Here is a 20,470-nt window from a genome sequence, read left to right as displayed (position 1 = left end):
GCCCAAGTCCTTGGGCCCCTGTACCCATGTGGGAGACCTGGAAGAAGCTCGTGGCTTCTGGCTTTGGATCAGCTTAGCTCTGGCCATTGTGGCCATTTGGCGAATGAACCAGCGGATGGAAGACCCCTCTCTCTCTGGATCTACCTCTCTCTCTAACTCTTGTCTTTCAAATAAAATAAGTCTTTAATTGATCATAATGAAAGGACTAAGAGTCAAAGGGAGCACATAAACAAGTCTAGTATCTGCTAACACTAACCGATAGAATAAATAAAGGGGAGAGTGATCCAACATGGGAAGTGAGATACTCAGCAGACTCATAGAATGGCGGATGTCCTAAATAGCACTCTGGCCTCAGAATCAGCCCTAAAGGCACTCGGATCTGGCTGAAAAGCCCATGAGAGTATTTCAGGCATGGAAAGCCAAGACACTCTGGCAAAAAGATCTCTGTGAGTGAGATCCCAGTGGAAAGAACAGGTCTTCAAAGAGGGAGGTGCCTTTCTCTGAAGGGAGGAGAGAACCTCCACTTTGACTATGACCGTGTCTAAACAAGATAAGAGTCGGAGAACTCAAGGGGCTTCCATAGCCTTGGAAACTCATGACTGGTGCATAGGGAGATTACTGATGCCATAAACAGGAGTGTCAATTTGTAAAGTCAACAACAGGAGTCACTGTGCACTTACTCCTCATGTAGGATCTCTGTCCTTAATGTGCTGTACACTGAGGCTTAATGCTATAACGAGTACTCAAACAGTATATTTCACTTTGTGTTTCTATGGGGGTGCAAACGATTGAAATCTTTACTTAATGTACACTAAACTGATCTGTAAAAAAAAAAAAAAAAAAGAAGAAGAAAAAAAGAAATTATCAATTCCCAACTTGACTCTCACTGGGATTAAACATGACAATAGGTCTGATCTGATTTCATCATCATTTAAAAAAAATCATCTATTATTTTTCACTTTATGTTTCTGTGTGGGAGCAAACTGTTGAAATCCTTACTTAAGGTATACTAAGCTGATCTTCTGTATATTAAGATAATCGAAAATGAATCTTGATGTGAATGGAAGGGGAGAGGGAGTGGGAAAGGAGAGGGTTGTGAGTGGGAGGGACGGTATGGGGGGGGGAAGCCATTGTAACCCATGAGTCATACTTTGGAAATTTATATTTATTAAATAAAAGATTAAAAAAAAAAGATGTTAATGTTTTAAATTTTTATCAACTATTTTAAATTTTTAAAATTTAACATCTCTGAAAGACACAGAGACAGATGGAGCTAGCTTCCATCCATTTGGTTCAGTCCTCATATACCATGGCTGAGAAGTTGAAGCTGAAAGCTAGAAACTCAATCCGAGTCTCCCAGGTGGGTGGCAGGAACCCAGCACTTGGGTTGTCACCCTGCTTCCCAGGGTCTGCATTGGCAGGAAGCTAGAGTCAGGAGCCAGAACTGGGTAATCCATCCAGGTAGTCTTAACCAGCATCTTAATAGCTAGCTAAACACTTGTCCATTTATTTATTTATTTTAAAGATTTATTTATTTATTTATTTATTTGAAAGTCAGAGTTACACAGAGAGAGGAGAAGCAGAGAGAGAGAGGTCTTCCATCCGATGGTTCACTCCCCAGATGGCCACAATGGCTGGAGCTGTGCCGATCCGAAGCCAGGAGCCAGGAGCTTCTTCCCAGTCTCCCACGTGGGTGCAGGGGCTCAAACACTTGGGCCATCTTCTGCTGCTTTCCCGGGCCATAGCAGAGAGCTGGACAGGAAGTGGAGCAACCATGTCTCGAACCGGCACCCATATGGGATGCTGGTGCTTTAGGCCAGGGTGTTAACCCACTGCACCACAGCGCTGGCCCCAACACTTGTCCATTTATAATTGTGATTGTATGAACTAGGCATTTGAAGAGTGCCTACTATATGCCAAACTCTGTTCTAAGCACTTTCTATGATTTGACAGATTTAACTCTAAAACAGAGGGTTGTTTGAGGTAGGTACTTTTTTTTTTTTTTTTTAATTATTTATGTTATTTATTTGAAAGGCAAAGTTACAGAGAGAGGGGAAGAGACAGACAGAACAGCCTGGGCCAGGCCAGGACAAAGCCAGGAGCCAAGAAATTCATCTGGGTTTCCCATGTGGGTGTGGGGTCCCAAGCACTTGGGCCATGCTCTGCTACATTCCCAGACACATTAGCAGGGAGCCAAATCAGAAGTGGAGCAGCTGGGACTTGAACCAGTACCCACACGGTATGCCAGCATTGCAGGTAGTGGCTTTACCTACTAGACCACAATGCTGGCCCCAGTAGGTGCTATTTTACATTCCTGTTTTACTGAATGGTTGAATGGTATTTTCTGAAGTTCCAGAGCTTGTGAGTGGCAGGACTGGAGCCAGGTCCACATGGTCTGGCTTTAGAGACTGTTTCTTTTTTTTTTTTTTTTTTTGACAGAGTGGACAGTGAGAGAGAGAGAGACAGAGAGAAAGGTCTTCCTTTTGCCGTTGCTTCACCCTCCAATGGCTGCCACGGCTGGCGTGCTGCGGCCGCGCACCGCGCTGATCCGATGGCAGGAGCCAGGTGCTTCTCCTGGTCTCCCATGGGGTGCAGGGCCCAAGCACTTGGGCCATCCTCCACTGCCTTCCCGGGTCACAGCAGAGAGCTGGCCTGGAAGAGTGGCAACCGGGAAAGAATCCGGTGCCCTGACCGGGACTAGAACCCGTTGTGCTGGCGCCGCTAGGTGGAGGATTAGCCTATTGAGCCGCGGTGCTGGCGAGACTGTGTTTCTAACCCCTCAGCTGCAGCTAGAGTCTTCCTGGGAAGCAGCAAAGTGGTAGCTGCATGGTTGCTGCGACCCACTGAGACCGGCTCCAGCTCCTGCCTTAGGAGGATCATAAGATCCTCGTCAGATCATAAAGTCACATTCATAAGGAACTCAGTTGCCTACCCGCAAAACCTTTGAAAGGTATCCATCATCTGAGAGTTCCAGAATGATAGCTAAGACAAGTCTCAAAGTGATCATTGTAGCTATGCAGCAAGTTTGCATGACAGACAGCTACAGAATGAAACATGAGTGGAACTGATAGATTAGCTGGTACGTTTAAACCAGTCGTTCTCAATCTGCCCTCCCCTACCCCCAACATTTGACAGTGTTTGGAAATATTTTTGATTAGCCTTTGCTGGGGAGAGGAATTATACTGATAAGGTCCAAGGATGCAGCCAAGTGCCTTGCAGTGCCCATGGCAGCCCCGCACAAGAAATAACTCTTAGGCCCAAAATATCAGTAGTGTCACTGTTGAAAACCCTAGAGTAAGCATATTAGCAAATGAGGTAGAGCAGGTAGAAAAACATTTAGGATTTTTTTTTAATCATGCAAGTAAAAAAAAACTGCTGGTAATTCTAAGAAAACCAAAAATAAGACAGCAAATAGAAAAGTAGTATATAATTAGCCTGTGGTGAATAATATTTACATGGTTTTATATTTTAAACAATAATTGTTGCCGTAGCTCAAATAGTCAAGTTATAGGTTTTAAATATTTGTGTGTGTGTGTGTACAGAAAAACTAGGATCAAGAATGAGTGCAGAAAAGCTACAGCTTTGCCATATGTCATAATTTCTAAATTGGTAGATCAAGAAATAGTAATAAAAGCATATTATATCACAATATGGAAGCAAATAGCAAGAGCAAAATGTTTAAAAAGTTCTAAGTGCTTCTGAGGGGTGACACTAGTGGAGTTTATGAAAGGTTGGAGTAAGAGGTCAAAATTTGTTATTATAAGTTCTTTGTATTATTAACCATAGGCATATATTATCTTGATTAGAATTTTATCTTAAAGGCAAAAGTATAGAATAACTGTGTGTGTGTATGTATGTATGAACGTGTAAAAATATGTATATGCCAATCTTGAACATAAAGGATGTACCAAAGGTTCTGGAATAAGTAGTTCCCTTGAATGGGAAAGCATTAGTATGTATAGGTTCTATTTGATGAAAAAATTGATCTAGTCTAATGCTGCATTTAAACCAAATTATTTCTGAACATCAGAAAATAATTCTGATTGTCCTGGTGATATTGACTTAATTATTTCAATGTTTTTGCCCTTCTGCAGTTACAGGATGTGAGCTTGAATCTCTGGAATGTCTATAGCAAGATGGATCCTGTGTCTCTGGAAACTTTGCTTTCAGAAGTAAGCAGCCAAATACTATTCAACTTCTGAATGGTATAGCCAGCTCATTACTGATTAATGATATTTACTTTCAAGAAATGCAAGGTACATTTTAACTGCTTTTAGTCCAGGAATAGAGCAGTTTCCTTGACTGTTATCTTGTACCCTGTGGTGGACTAGGGGTGGAAGGGATGGAGGGGGAGTCTTAGAAAGTGAGACTACCTCTTCCACTCTGGGGAAACCACACTTGAGGCAAAACCATGGCCTCCTGCCTGATCCAGGGTTTGTTTTCACCTAAAGACATGAGCTTTAAGTAGAACAATACAGAGGTTGTCTTTTTTGTACTCTGGCATGAAAAGATAAAATGATGCAGTATGATTTAAAGGGATCAAGAATTCAAGCCAGGATGTAAACTTGTTCTGTAAAGGGCGGGATACTAATGGGTTTGGTCTGTCTGTGGTTCCTGTTGCAGCTCCTCAGTAGTGCCACTGTGGCACTCAAGCAGCCCCACAAAGTACATAATAAAGGGGAGTGTCTGTGCTCCAAGGAAAATATATTTACAAAAAGATGCTTAAACAAATAGCTGTGTGTCTGTATTCCAAGGAAACTGTGAGAATGTGTTGCATGCCTGCTGCCTTAAACTGCTAACCTTTGGATTAGAGGGTCAGACGTTAATTGTTCATCTGAACTTTGAAAAAAATTTCAGGGTAGGGAAGCAATTTGCAATGAGAAGCAATAAACAAAACTAAAGCTGTAGGAAGAAGTACTTTGGTTATGGAACTCAGTAGTGTCTCTCACTGGCTTTGGGTGGATATTCATGGTTATGGACTTGAATTTTTTTAAAAAAATATTTTAAATTTTGCTAATTTGTTTTAGAGGCAGTGAGGGAGAGAAAAACAGGAAGCTCAAATCTGTTGCTTTACTCTCCTAATGTCTGTAATGGCCTGGCTTGGGCTAGTCTAGGCTGAAGCCTGGAGTGGGGAATTTAATCCAGGTCTCCCATGTGGGTGGCAGTAACCAGTCCCCTGGGCCATCACCACTGCCTCCCAAGGATTGCATTAACAGAAAGCTGGAGTCAGGAGCCAGAGATCTAACCTAGGTACTCTTATGTGGGATGGGAACATCTTAATCACTAGGCTAAATTCCTCTCTGGACTTGAATTTTAAGTGTGTCTGGCTCTGTGATGTGTCACTTTAACCTGGTACTCCACATCTAGAGGAGAGAGTGTTTGTTGTCAGTTTTCATAACCAGAAGTAGTTCCCAAAACAGAGTGCTTTAACAAGTCAGGAAAGGGTATAAGAGGAAAACGGAATTGTTTTTCCTGCTCTCCTTCACCAAAAACACAACACCTCTGACATTAGATGTGGCACATGGGGGGTGGTATTTACACACACACACACCAAGCAGTTCTTCAGTAGACACTAGCTGGGTGTTCTCCAGTTCAACCCGGTTCTAACACTACCTATCTCGAGATAGACAGCAGGATATCTTGCAAGTTAAGGGCTCAGTCCCACAAGACTGCCCCCCATTTCAGTTACAAGTGGCAAGGAGTGGGTTATTACCTACACTTCTGATTGACCAGCTATAAATTCGTTTCCAAGACCCACCCCACCTTGAGTTTCGTTAATTGGCCAGAATGGTTCACAGAACTGAAGGAAGCACTTGGCTTATGTTTGCTGATGTGTGAAGGATACAGTCAATGGAAGAGATGGATAGAGTGAGGCATGAGGGAGTGGACCACCGCCCTCCAGGACCTTCTACATGTTCACCTAAGTTCTCTGAACACTGTCCTTTTGGGTTTTCAAGTTTCATTATGTAGGCAGGATTGACAACATCATTGGCCAATTTAGCCTTCCCAGAGGTTGAGGATGGGGCGGAAAGTTCCAGTTCTCTAATCCTGTCTTGGTGACCTGAACGTGTGGGCAAGTCATACATGGAGGCTAGACACAGCACTGTAAGTATTTTTTGTTATTGTTGTTTTAAGATTTATTTTATTTATTTGTAAGGTAGAGTTACAGAGAGACAGAGAGAGAGAGATCTTCCATCCACTCCCCAAATGGCTGCAGTGGCTGGGATTGGGCCAGGCCAAAGCCAGGAGCTTCATTGAGTCTCCCATGTGGGTGTAGGGGCCTACAGATTTGGGCCATCTTCCACTGCTTTCCTAGACACATTAGCAGGGAGCTAGATTGGAAGTGGAGCAGCCATGACTCCATATGGGATGTCGGTGCTGCAGGTGGTAGCTTAACCCACTGTACCATGGTGCCGGCCCCAGCATTGTAATTTTCTGAATATTGCTAGCACCTGTGGAGTCAGTGCAATAAGTCCAATCAGGAGAGCATCTTTAATTGCTCCTGGAGCAACAGCGATATCAAGCCCCTGAAAAAGCAACAGTCATGATCCTGGTCCTGGTTTTTTGACTTCCCATCAGCTTACTTTTCTTTGATGGTTTTAGGAAGAAAAAGAAGTGCATTTATTGCATGGTAGTGGCATCTTGACTTTTCTGAAGAATAAAGACTAACAGCCTGATTTAATTTTAACTGGAAATAATAAAACAAAATGATTACTGTGCCTTGAAATGCTCAGGATTGCTTTTCAGGGGAGTAACTGCTGTAGTAGTGGGGGAATATAAAAGACAAAGGAATAACTCTGGGAATTCTCAGGATTGCGTCCCAGAGGAGTCCTGTGTGGTGATCAGGGATTTCTAGAGAGAGGAGGAGGTAGTATGAGCATTCTAGGCACAGAGAAAGAACCTGTGTGGCAGCCTCAAAATCATTCTCTTTAAAACACTGAGAGGGGCTGGCATTGTGGCACAATGAGTTAAACCACTGCCTGTGAGGCCTATGTGATGCCAGCATCCCATATCAGAATGCCAGTTAGAGTCCCAGCTGCTCTGTTTCCAATCCAGCTTCCTGCTAACGTGCCTGGGAAGACAGTGGAAGATGGCCTGAGTACTTGGGCCCCTGCCACCTGTATGGGAGACCTGGATGAGTTCCAGGCTCCTGGCTTCAGCCTGGCCCAGCCCTAGCCATTGTAGCCATTTGGGGGAGAGAACTAGTGTATGGAAGATATCTTTCTCTCTCCCTCTCTCCCTTTTGAAAAACAGACACGGAGAGAAGCTACTCATATGTGACTGTTTTGCCGTGTCTTAGTCCTCACGCCAGTCCTTGTCTAGTAGGGATAATACCACCCAAGAACTGTCTCTTAGATGCTAGTTTAGGGCCGAGGGTTCTCTCTGAAGTTCAGCATCCTTGCCCACTGGCCAGACACCAAGGCGCATTGGTGTGGTTCTTGGGATTTTCAGACCTTTGCTGCTTGTCTCACCTACCTTGGTACCTACCTGGGTCTGTCTTTTGGATTTGTCTTTCAAGAGTCTGAGCAGAGGGACTCTCCATCCAGCCGACCGTTTCCACCTCCCTACACGAATGCCCATTTCCACAAATGCAACGTTTGTGTTGGGAGAAAGTTGAACAGTAGTGTGGTAGAAAGCACAGGCTCTTGGGTATCTCTTATCTAGATAGATTTCTGTTTTTGCTGGTTATTAGCATTGCATCCTCAGGCATTCTGTCACTGCTTGGTGCCTCAGTCTCCTCCTCTATAAAGTGAGCATAGAGAAGTATACCAGGATGTTAGATCATAAAGGACAGGAGGGGAAGGCATTGAGTTGCAGCAGGTTAACCCACCACCTGGGGGCCAGCGCCATGGCGCACTAGATTAATCCTCCGCCTGCGGTGCCAGTATCCCATATGGGCGCCGAGTTCTAGTCCCAGTTGCTCCTCTTCCAGGCCAGCTCTCTGCTGTGGCCCGGGAAGGCAGTGGAGGATGGCCCAAGTGCTTGGGCCCCTGCACCTGCATGATAGATCAGGAGAAAGCACCTGGCTCCTGGCTTCGGATCGGCGTAGCTCCAGCCGTAGTGGCCATTTGGGGAGTGAACCAGCGGAAGGAAGACCTTTCTCTCTGTTATCTCTCTCTCACTGTAACTCTACCTGTCAAATAAACAAAATCTTTAAAAAAATAAAAAAATAAACCACCACCTGGGATGCAGCATCCCATATGGGAGTGCCCGAGTTTGAGTCCCACTTCCACTTCTAAACCAGTGTCCTGCTAACGTGTACTCTGGAGGGTAGCAGATGATGACTCAAATCCTTAGTTCCTGCCACTCAAGTAGGATACCCAGGTAGAGTTCCTGGCTCCTGGCTGCTGGCTTGGCTTGGCCAGGCCCAGCCCTGGCTGTTGTAGGCATTTGGGGTGTGAACCAGCAGATGAAAGATCTGGCTAGCTCTCTCTCTCTCTCTCTGCCTTCAAATAAATAAACATTTTATTTTTATAAAGAAGAATATATGTAAAAGAACATTTCACATACACTGCTAGTTATTTTTAGTTTAAGAATTTATTGCAGGGCTGGTTCTGTGGCATAGTAGGTTAAGCCTCCACCTGTGGCGCCGGCATCCCATATGGATGCCAGTTCAAGTCCTGGCTGCTCCACTTTTTTTTTTTTTTTAAAGATTTTATTTATTTATTTGAGAGGTAGAGTTACAGACAGTGAGACGGAGAGAGAGAGAGAAAGGTCTTCCTTCTGTTGGTTCACTCCCCAGATGGCCGCAACGGCCAGAGCTGCGCCGATCCGAAGCCAGGAGCCAGAAGCCAGGTGCTTCTTCTGGGTCTCCCACGTGGGTGCAGGGGCCCAAGGACTTGGGCCATCCTCCACTGCTTTCCCAGGCCATAGCAGAGAGCTGGGTTGGAAACAGAACAGCAGGACTCAAACCGGCACCCATATGGGATGCCGGCACAACAGGCGGCAGCTTTACCCTCTATGCCACAGTGCCAGCCCCCTGAGTCTATTTCTAAATACAAAATGTATTCTGTCCTAATAACTATATTGGTTCCTTTTGTGTTTAGTGAAACATTCTAGTATAGCCAAAAAGGATTGAATAGGGCCAGTAGGGCAGGCAAAGACACACACAGGGAGGCAGCCTTAGGCATGACTTCCCTGAAGCCAGTGATGTACATTACAGGAGTCTGAGAGAGAGAGAGCAAATAAACATCAGGATAAGAAGGGCCGGCTTAGGTGCTCTGACAGCCAGCCTCCAGCTGGCCTACAGTACAGGCAGAGAAATGGACAACTTTGAGACACGTCATGCATGCAAGACCTGGTAATAGCACTTTATACAATCATTTCATTGAATTCCTATAATATCTCAGTAAGGTAAATAGTCATCACCCCAGTTATACACATACTAGGCATTTGAGGTTCAGAGATGTGAAATTTCTTGCCAAGATAACATAACCAGTAAGAGGCAAAGCAGAGATTCCACCACAGATCTTTCTGAATTTAAACATACCTTCAGCACTAGGATGTGGTGGCAGCCAGTGGAGAGTGGATATGGGACCAGAGGAGTGGAATAGACACTGAGGGTCTGTGATTGGTGTTAGTGAGGAGTGTACCTTCTTTCCAGAGCCCTGAAGGACACATAGGAGTAACGCTTGCCAAAGTTTGGAAACTGTCCAAGACCCAGAATCAGGGACCTGATTGGCCCTGGTAACTGTGGCTCAGGAACCCAAACCTGAAGGGCTGGTTTTCTGGGTCAAGGCACAGAGATGGTGTGGCAAGGCAGCCTGACCTAGACAGCTGCAGATTAGTAGTTACAAGTATGCATATTTGTGTATATGAAATGCATGGGTAAAAACAGGATGAGAGAACATTTGCCAAAATGTTAACAATGATTGTATTCTATATTTTCTGAGTTTTCTCTAATGAATAAATATTACATTTGCTTAGTTTTTTATTTTAAAGATTTGTTTATTTGAAAGAAAAAGAGCTATTCCATCCCCTGGTTCACTCCCCCGATGGCCACAATAGCCAGGACTGGTCCAGGTTGAAGCCATGAGCCAGAACTCCATCCGGGTCTTCCACATGGGTGGCTGGGGTCCACGTTTGGGCCACCATCTGCTTGCCTTCTCACGTGCATTAGCAGGAAGCTGCACTGGAGGCCGAGTAACTGGGACTTGAACCTGACCTCCGATAGGATGCCAGCATCATAAGTGGCAGGTTAACCCGCTGTACCACAATTCAGGCCCCTGCACTAGCTTTTAAAAACTTATTATTAAAACAATGTGGGCTCAGAAAACAGCTAAGACTATGTGAAACCTAATGAATTATTTTAAAGCAAAGCAACAGAATCTCAGTAGCCACCTCAGAAGCACTCTGAGTGCTTTCTGCCAAACCTATCATCACCTCCTTGCCCACCCACAAGAATAACATGAATTCTTTGGTAACCTCCTGCTTACTTTTCTTTGTAATTTTATCAGCCAGTTGTGTTTCCATTACCACATAGTTTAGCTTTGCCTGCCTGTATGCATGGGTGTTTTAGGTTTTTTTATTCTGTAGGTTCTCCCTCCATCTCTTCACTGCCTCTCCTGCTGTCTGTTGAAGAAACCAAATAATTGGCCTTATTGTTGACATCAGTTGGGATTTTGTTCATTGCATTCCCATGATGTAGTTCATATTTCCCTTAGTCTTCAGTATTTTGTGATTACTAGCAATTGCATCTAGATGTTTAATTTCAGGATTGATTTTTTTAGAGGCATACTTCTTCCTGGAGGCTGTTGTGTTCTCCATCAAGAAACACATAACACCCAATTCATTTTCTTTTTGTTTTGTGAACAGTCATTGATGTACAATCCTAAGATCTTTAATTCCGTAATTGGATCATTAATTCACCATTGCATAATGGTGATATTCCATTTCTATAATGCCTGCTCATTTATATTACTTTTCTAAAGAGAAATAGTCAACTTGCTGTTTGGTTATATAATGGTAAAGTTTGTGTATGAAAAGCAGAATAAACACTTGAACTCCTGCTTTTACTCACTAGTATTCAAAATAAGGTTGGTTCTTGGGGCCAGTGCTGTGGCATAGTGGGTAAAGCCACTGCCTGCAGTGCAGCATCCCATATGGTCTCCAGTTTGAGTCCCGGCTGCTCCACTTCCAATCCAGCTCTCTGATATGGCCTGGGAAAGCAGCACAAGATGGCCCTAGTGCTTGGGCCCTTGCAGCCACGTGAGAGACCCAAAATAAGCTCCTGGCTCTTGGCTTCCAAAAGGCACAGCACTGACCATTGTGGCCAATTGGGGAGTGAAGCAGCGGATGGAAGACCTCTCTTTCTGCTTCTCCATCTCTCTCTGTGTAACTCTGACTTTCAAATAAATAAATAAATCTTAAAAAAAAAAAAAAGGTTGATTCTTAACCATTTCGTAGAAGTAACCAGTTTAATATATATATTTGAACTCCTGGCATTAACACATATTTGATGTGTTTATATCCACTGCAGTTATCATCTTTCATGATGCTCACGTTATTCCATGTTTGGATAGTGAGCAGCCTTCAATTTGGTTCACAAATCCTTTTTTTTTAAGATTTATTTATTTATTTGAAAGGCAGAGTTACACAGACAGAGGAGAGGCAGAGAGAGAGAGAGAGAGGTCTTCCATCCGTTGGTTCACATCCCAATTGGTCGCAACAGCTAGAGCTGCACTGATCCAGAGCCAGGAGCTTTACCCTCTACGTGAGTGCAGGGGCCCAAGGACTTGGGCCATCTTCCACTGCTTTCCCAGACCATAGCAGAGAGCTGGATTGGAAGTGGAGCAGCCGGGTCTCGAATTGGCGCCCATATGGGATGCCGGCGCTTTAGGCCTGGGTGTTAACCCGCTGTGCCACTGCGCCAGCCCCTATGAGATCTTTAATCCACTGATTCACTCCCCAAGTGGCCACAATGGCCAGAACTGGGCTGATCCAAAGCCAGGAGCCAGGAGCTTCTTCCTGGTCTCACATGTGGGTGCAGGGGTCCAAGGGCTTAGGGGTCATTTGCTGCTTTCCCAGGAGCATTAGCAAGAAGCTGATTAGGAAGTGGAGCAGCTGGGACTCAAACTGGTACCCATATGGGATGGGATACTGGCATTGCAGGAAGAGGCTTCACCTTCCACACCACAGGCCACAGCCCATTTCACAAATCCTTTTAGCACAATGCTGATAGTCTCTGCCAAATACTATGGTAAGGTAATTTCCTTGCCAACTACTGTGGTAAGATATTCCAGGCTTATCTTGTGCATGTCCTATCCCAGACCTTTTTGATTATTGTTTCTAGATCTCCTCAGTGGATAGGGCTAGGAAATTCTTCCCCCTACCATATGTGTGTGTATATACAGTTATCTATTACTTAACGACTAGGATACATCCTGAGAAATGCATTGTTAGGCAATTTTGTCTTCGTGTGAACATGATTGAAACATAATTATGTGGCACTTGATTGTATATATGTATACAAGGGAACTTCAAAGAGTTTGTGGAAAAATGGAATTAAAAGATAAATTTAGAGGAGAGTGTTTTGTGAAGCAGTTAAAGTACTGCTTAAGATACCCACATCCTGCCGGCGCCATGGCTCACTAGGCAAATCCTCTGCCTGCAGCACCGGTTCTGTCCCAGTTGCCCCTCTTCCAGTCCAGCTTTCTGCTGTGGCCCAGGAGTACAGTGGAGGATTGACCAAGTCCTTGGGCCCTGCACCCGCATGGGAGACTTTAAGAAGCACCTGGCTCCTGGCTTTGGATTGGTGTGGTGCACCGGCTGCAGCGTGCCGGCCACAGAGGCCATTGGGGAGTGAACCAATGGAAAAGGAAGACCTGTCTCTCTCTCTCTCACTGTCTACTCTGCCTGTCGAAAAAAAAAAAAAAAAAAAGAAAGAAAAATAGTTATGCATTTGTGCATAATGTATACTATAAATAATATGCATGTAAATATGTGTATATAGGTAAATATATGCACACACTTACCTAAAGGCAGGTCCGTAGATAGATAATCTGAGCAGCAAGTAGAGAAGCTGTTAGTGGGAATATTGTTTACACCAAATATTCCCAGCAGCGGTCTTCTGTGCTTCATGCCTAGGGCCAGAAGACAGTCAGTGCATAACTAGCACAGAGCCTACAGATCTGAGTACTTATACATCCCCGACTGGGAAAGAGAAGTAGAGGAAATAGAGCCCACCAGTATGTTTTGGTGAGGCAAGCAAAATGCCTGCTTTGAGCAGGGCCTTGTTATCCAACATAGGAACTGTCATGCTGAGTAATTTGGACAGTGAAAATGACTTTCAAATTTGAGTACAGATTACCAGCATCTTCAAAATAAGGACAAAAAATTACTTGAGTATCTTAAACAATTAAATCATAGCTGGTTGGGTTTTTTTTTTTTTTAAGATTTTTTATTTATTTGAAAGTCAGAGTTACATAGAGAGATGAAAGGCAGAGAGAGAGAGGTCTTCCTTCCGTTGGTTCACTCTCCAATTGGCCGCAACGGCTGGAGCTGCGCTGATCCGAAGCCAGGAGCCAGGTGCTTCCTCCTGGTCTCCCAAGCAGGTGCAGGGCCCAAGCACTTGGGCCATCCTCCACTGCCTTCCCCGGGCCAGAGCAGAGAGCTGGCCTGGAAGAGGAGCAACCGGGACTAGAACCCGGCGCCCATATGGGCTGCTGGCGCCACAGGTGGAGGATTAACCAAGTGAGCCGCAGCGCCAGCCCCAGCTGATTGGGTTTTTTAAAATTAACTAATGATAAGTTAAAAGCTAGTAGCAGAAAGCAATGTGTGTATCGGCTGGGTTTAGGAAGGAGTTCAGAGAGAAGGCTGAGAAGCAGTCTGGTTTGAGGTAAGTGTAGAGGTTGCATGCTTAAGAGAATCAGCTGGGTTGTAAGCAGAGTTCTCAGTACTTGTGTGACCATTGGGAAGAGGGATTGAAAAAGGAGAGGGTTCGGTGCCACCCCCGGCCCCCGGAGCTTCTAAGGTCAAGTCAGTTGTCCTGAACAAAGCTTCATGGTGTGTTCTTTTTGCACAAGTTCCTCCTTCCTACATGGGTTGGAGAACTAAATTAAGGCTCTTGAGGGTCATTACTGTCCTTTTTAAAAAGAGCTTTTTAGAGTATAACATATACCATAAATTCACACATTTTAAGTGTGTGATTCAATGATTCTTAATAAATTCACAGAGATGTGCAACCATTACCATAATTGAATTTTCGAACATTTTCATCAAACCCAAAAAGTTCCTTTAAACCCACTTGTAGTCAGTCTCTACACCCACCCCCAGCTTAGGCTGTCTCCACAGATTTGTCTTTTTTGCATATTTCATGTAAATAATCACATACCAGCTGGTCTTTTACATCTAGCTTCTTTCACTTGGTATGATGTTGATTTTGTTTAAGATTTATTTATTTATTTATTTGAAAGGCAGAGAGAGAGGGAGAGAGAGGTCTTCCATCTGCTGGTTCACTTTCCAGATGGCTGCAATGGCCAGAGCTGGGCTGATCTGAAACCAGGGGCCAGGAGCTTCTTCTGGGTTTCCCACATGGATGCAGGGGCCCAAACACTTGGGCCATCTTCCACTGCTTTCCCAGGCCATAGCAGAGAGCTAGATTGAAAGTGGAGCAGCTGGGACCTGAATCGGTGCCCATATGGGATGCCAGCACTGCAGGCAGCAGCTTTACCCGCTACATCACAGTGCTGGCCCCAGCGTGATGTTTTTGAGATTCATTTGTCTGAATCTCATACTGTGTTTCAGCAGTTTGCTGCTACCTTTAAAAGCAATATACATAAATGGTCTGGTATCTCTGGTCAGTCATAGTTTTGTGATTTTGGTTTCTTTCTATGAACAAACACACTGTCTTTTTCATTTCTTCCTAGGATTTGGTAGCTTTTGAACATCAGTGGACCAGCTTCTTTGCTAACTTTGACACAGAAATTCCTTTCCTGCTGGAACTTTCAGAATCTCAGGCTGGCGAGGTATGTGATGCTGTGAAAGAGAAGAGAAAGGAGTTGCTTAATTATTTTTCTATATTTTCACTTAAATTTTTTTTCAAGATACAACAATGCCAATCCTAATTTATCATTTCCTTAACTTGCGTTACAAGAAATCCCCTTGCCTTCTCCCTGTGCTAGAACTGTTTCCCATGAGAGCCTTGCACTTGGCAGTGTGATGGTGCTTCTGTGAGCCAGGAATTCTGCTGGGTGCTAGGTAATAAGCCTAAGAATAATTCCCCAAATGTGAGTGATCCCTTTGTCAATTGAACCTCCAGATAATAAATGCCAGGCTGTTTCTGTACACAACAACAGCGGTAAGCGTTTACCAATTCAGGCTGAGACATGCTCTGTGAGTAAACTGCACAATCAAGATTCAGAACTGGGGCACAAGGCAGTCCCCGAAACTGCTCAGCCAGAAGAGCTATGTTGGACCTGCGTTGTTTAGTCCTCAGTTCTCCTGTGTACCACCATGGCCTACTACAAGCCCTCTGTCTGATCATGAAGCAGGAGTTGATCTTTTACATACGTTATATATTTCCCAATATATCAATATATTGCTATTATTTTTGTTTAAATATTCAACATTTTTTAAAGACTTATTTATTTGAAAGGCAGAGTTACAGAGAGGTAGAGGCAGAGAGAGAGGTGTTCCATCTGCTGGTTCATTTTGCAAATAGCTGTAACGGCTGGAGCTGAGCTGATCTGAAACCAGAAGCCAGGAGGTTCTTCTAGGTCTCCCACGTGGCTGCAGGGGCCCAAGCACTTGGGCCATCTTCCACTGCTTTCCCAGGCCAAGGTAGAGAGCTGGATCAGAAGTGGAGCATCCAGGACTCAAGCTGGAGCCCATATGGCATGCCAGCACTGTGGAAGCAGTTTAACCAGCTGCACCACAGCACCAGCCCCTCTTAATATTTTTTTGTAGTGGCCAACGCTGTGGCTCAACAGGCTAATCCTCCGCCTAGCGGTGCCGGCACACCAGGTTCTAGTCCCGGTCGGGGCGCCAGATTCTGTCCTGGTTGCCCCTCTTCCAGTCCAGCTCTCTGCTGTTTCCAGGGAGTGCAGTGGAGGATGGCCCAAGTGCTTGGGCCCTACACCCCATGGGAGACCAGGAGAGGCACCTGGCTCCTGCCATCGGATCAGCGCGGTGCGCCGGCCTCAGCGTGCCGGCCGCGGCAGCCATTTGGGGAGTAAACCAACAGCAAAGGAAGACCTTTCTCTCCCTCTCTCTCTCTCTCTCTCTCTCTCACTGTCCACTCTGTCAGAAAAAAAAACACAATTTTTTTTTTGTAGTGAAAATTTTCAGGTGATTAATTCTTTCTGTTTTGTATATCTGGAAAAATAATATTTTAAAAATGTATTTTAAAATTTCTTTTTAAAAAATTTTATTTATTTAAAAAATTTTATTTGATGGCATGGAGAAACAGATCTTTTTCTGTCCCCAAGTTAACTCCTCAAGCAATTCGCTCAACAACTAGAACTTGGGCCAGGCTGAAGCCAGGAGCAAGAAACTCCATGCAAGTCTCCTGTGTTGATAGCAGGGACCCAAATACCTGGATCATCATCTGTTGTCTCTTAGATACATTAACAGGAAGCTGAATAAAGGCAGAAGAGCCAGGAGAGGAACTTGCACTCCAGTGTGGGATGCAGATGTCACAAGTGACTGCATCACAGCACACACTCCTGGTTTTATGTTTTATTTTTGTCTCTCCTTCCCATTTTAATACTGGTGCAATGTTATTAACTGAACTGTAGAGCATAGGCTTTAGGAGATCATTGTCCCTCCATTTTTAGGAGTTCTGTGTGTATTTGGACTATTAGTATGTGTCACTAGTATGTATTCCCAGTATTTCTCCCATGCTTATAATTGCTTTGTTTATGATGGAGGCCTTTTGCAATGTAGAAATTTTTATGTAAATTTTATGTCGTCTTCTTTTTTTTTTTTTTTTTTTTTTTTTGACAGGCAGAGTGGACAGTGAGAGAGAGAGACAGAGAGAAAGGTCTTCCTTTGCCGTTGGTTCACCCTCCAATGGCCGCCGCGGCTGGCGCGCTGCGGCCGGCGCACCGCGCTGATCCGATGGCAGGAGCCAGGAGCCAGGTGCTTTTCCTGGTCTCCCATGGGGTGCAGGGCCCAAGCACCTGGGCCATCCTCCACTGCACTCCCTGGCCACAGCAGAGAGCTGGCCTGGAAGAGGGGCAACCTGGACAGAATCCGGTGCCCCAACCGGGACTAGAACCCGGTGTGCCGGCGCCGCTAGGCGGAGGATTAGCCTAGTGAGCCGCGGTGCCGGCCAAATTTTATGTCTTCTATTGACTCTGGATTTCGAGACATTATATAGTAAAAGGCTTTCAATCAAAGCTTGAAGAGAAATTCACCCTTTAGTACTTGTATGGTTTAATTTTTCACATTTAGATCCCTAATCCATATAAAATTTTTATGTGTGTATGGTATGAGATACAGATCTAATTTTCTTGTTAGCCAAATGTTTATACAGTTGAATCCCAGCTATTCAGTTCACCAGCTCTGTGACCTTGAATGTTTTTTAACTTTTGTTTTGGTCAACAAGAGAAAGGATCATGCTATCATGAACTTCTTAGGTTCTTACCAGAATTACTTGAGATGACCAATACATTTATGTGTCAGTACCATTTCATGTGAGAAGCCCCAATAAACTTTATTATTATTTTACTCTTTTAAACTTTTACAAATCAGGGGCCAACATCGTGGCATAACAGGTAAAGCCCGCTACCTGCAACGCTGGCATCCCATATGGACACTGGTTCATGTCCTGGTTGTTCCACTTCCAATCCAGTTCCCTGATAATGGCCTAGGAAAAGCAGTGAAAGATGGCCTAAGTGTCTGGACCCCTGCCACCCATGTGGGAGACCTGGATGAAGCTCCTGGCTTCTAGCATTGTCCTGGCCCAGCCCCAGCCATTGCGGCCATCTGGGGAATGAACGAGTGGAAGGAATATCTCTCTCTCTCCTGTCTCTCCATCTCTCTGTGTAGCTCTGACTTTCCAATAACAGTAAGTAATAAAAGAAAAAAATAAAAGCAGCAGAAGATGGTCCACGTTTTTGGATCCCTACCATCCAGATGGGAGACCTGGATGAAATTCCTGGCTCCTGGCTTCAGCCTGGCCCAGTGCTGGCCATTGCAGCCATCTGGGAAGTGAACCAGAAGATGGAAGATCTCTCTGTGTCTCCTTCTCTGTCTGTAACTCTGACTTTAAAAATAAATAAATAATAATAAGACAATCTGATTAATGTCCAGAGAATATAGTTACATAACAAAGGGAAATCTAAATGGCCGCTAAACATAGCCAAAATTTTCTGCTTAATTAAAAAGCAAAGGGAAGTAAAATAAGACAAGAAGGAAGTACCATTTTTCATTGATCAACTTGGCAAATCTGTTTAAGTCGTTCTGTTAAGCAGTATTGACGATGAGACCCTGAGACACTTTCACAGATTGTAAGTGGGAATGTACTGGATCTAACTTTATTGAAAACAGTTTGGCAGTATAATTCTGCCTTTTCACTAAACATTCACTTCTAAATTTGACTTAAACTAATCAGAGATACAGACAAAATTTATTATAAGTTATTCATTACAACATTATTATTTTTTAAAAAAATTATTTATTTGAAAGTAGAGTTACAGAGAAAGGGGAAGAAAGAGAGAGAAAAACAGAGAGAGCGCTCCTCCATCCATTGATTCACTCCCCAGATGGCCACAATGGCCAGGGCTGGGCCAGGCAAAACCAAGAGACTAGACTCTACTCAAGTCTTCATTTGTGGGTGTCAGGGACCCAAGTACTTGGGCCATCATCTGCTCCCTTCCCAGGGAGCATTAGCAGGGAGCTGATTCAGAACTGGAGTAACCAGGACTCAAACCAGTGCTCACATGGAATGCCTTAGGCAGCAGCTTGCCCCACTATGCAACAATAGCAGCCTCTACAGTGTGGTTCTTGATATAGAGGAGTTAGTATAACAATGTAAATTCCCAAGGGTAGAGAACTGTTTAATGATGATTAGATATTCTGTGCTTGCACCATAGAAAAAAGTTTTGAAGAAAATGTATCAAAATGTTAATAGTTCTTAGAGATTGTAGGTTCTTTATATTGTGTTCTACAATGAACATATATTACTTTAAAAAATGGAAAAAATACAATAGGTGTTGAGGGAGATTAAAATTGCATTTTGAAATTTTGAACTCTTTGGACTCTAGATCCTCCTGCACATTAAATTTTGATTAGTTTTTAACCTAACATGGTGTGCCCAAAAGCTGAGAATTAGTTCTTTTGTTTCCCAGGAAATTTATGTCAGTATACTTCTAAGTTCCTTGGGTTCCTCCTCATTGCTGATTATAAATGAGTGTATTAAAATTAATATTACTAATATATATTGGAAATATAGAAAAGTTGTTTTTAAAGGGAGAAAAAGAAATGACCACATGGTTAGCAACTTGATAGTGGTTGGTCCAGTTTTCTTTAGTAGTTAAAAACAGTACATTTGAAAAGAAGTGAATTTTTCTTTTCATTTTGCAGCCATTTGTCTTTTTACTTTGCACTCTTTTTCCTTGGTCTGTTTGCTACCTGACCCCAACATTAATATTGCTATCCTTGTCCGGCGCCACGGCTCACTAGGCTAATCCTCCACTTAGCGGCGCCGGCACACCGGGTTCTAGTCCCGGTCGGGGCGCCAGATTCTGTCCTGGTTGCCCCTCTTCCAGGCCTGCTCTCTGCTGTGGCCAGGGAGTGCAGTGGAGGATGGCCCAAGTGCTTGGGCCCTGCACCCCATGGGAGACCAGGAGAAGCACCTGGTTCCTGCCATCGGATCAGCGCGGTGCACCGGCCACAGTGTGCCGGCCGCGGCGGCCATTGGAGGGTGAACCAACGGCAAAAGGAAGACCTTTGTCTCTCTCTCTCACTGTCCACTCTGCCTGTCAAAAAAAAATATATATTGCTATCCCTCATATATACCTTCCCATGTTCCTATAATGATCTGCAAAACATTTGTCTCACACACACATACAGACTCTGCGTACTCTCTTGAAGTGTGTGTGCATGTGTGTGTGTGTGTGTGCGTGTGTATGTAATACACACATATAAGAGGTTTTGGGTTTGTTTTGCAAACATTGTGGTCTTAATATATACAATGTTGATTTCTTTTTAGCCATTTAGAAGTTACTTCAGTCATGGAATGATCTCCAGCCATATAACTGAAAACAGGTAAGGTGTTTGGAGAAGAAAGGTGAGTAGTGACAGAAGATGAGATTGACAAGGGGATTGGCCATGAGGGGACATGAGGGACAAGTCTAGAATCTAGAATCAGAAAAATGGGAGTTGATTTGAGTCATCACAGAAAAAGAAATCCATACTCTATAAACTCGTCAGTTGTCACTGTATTTTCTTTTTAATTTTTCTGTACTTTCTATAATTTTACAGCTTTTAAAACAGTGTAGCCTGCTGAAATCTAAAGAAAGGAATT

At 44.0% G+C, this 20,470-nt stretch overlaps 1 protein-coding gene across 3 annotated transcripts in view; it reads left to right on the top strand.

Annotated features, from left to right (window-relative positions):
• Positions 1–20,470, top strand: part of DNAAF9 (dynein axonemal assembly factor 9) — a 126,406-nt gene that overhangs the window by 28,055 nt on the left and 77,881 nt on the right. For all 3 annotated transcript variants that reach the window (XR_016216653.1, XM_070052018.2, XM_089308180.1), the window contains exons 7-9: positions 4,095–4,172; positions 14,868–14,966; positions 20,156–20,211. Coding sequence is in view for 2 of the 3 variants with exons in the window: in XM_070052018.2 (XP_069908119.2) it covers positions 4,095–4,172; positions 14,868–14,966; positions 20,156–20,211 (233 nt within the window). In the remaining variant the exon portion in view is untranslated. The remainder of the gene's footprint in view (positions 1–4,094; positions 4,173–14,867; positions 14,967–20,155; positions 20,212–20,470) is intronic.

This window comes from Oryctolagus cuniculus, chromosome 11, assembly GCF_051225735.1.
Source record: "Oryctolagus cuniculus isolate XC-2025 breed Fujian yellow rabbit chromosome 11, ASM5122573v1, whole genome shotgun sequence".
NCBI lineage: Eukaryota > Metazoa > Chordata > Mammalia > Lagomorpha > Leporidae > Oryctolagus > Oryctolagus cuniculus.
This window is presented reverse-complemented; position numbering and strand designations above follow the sequence as displayed.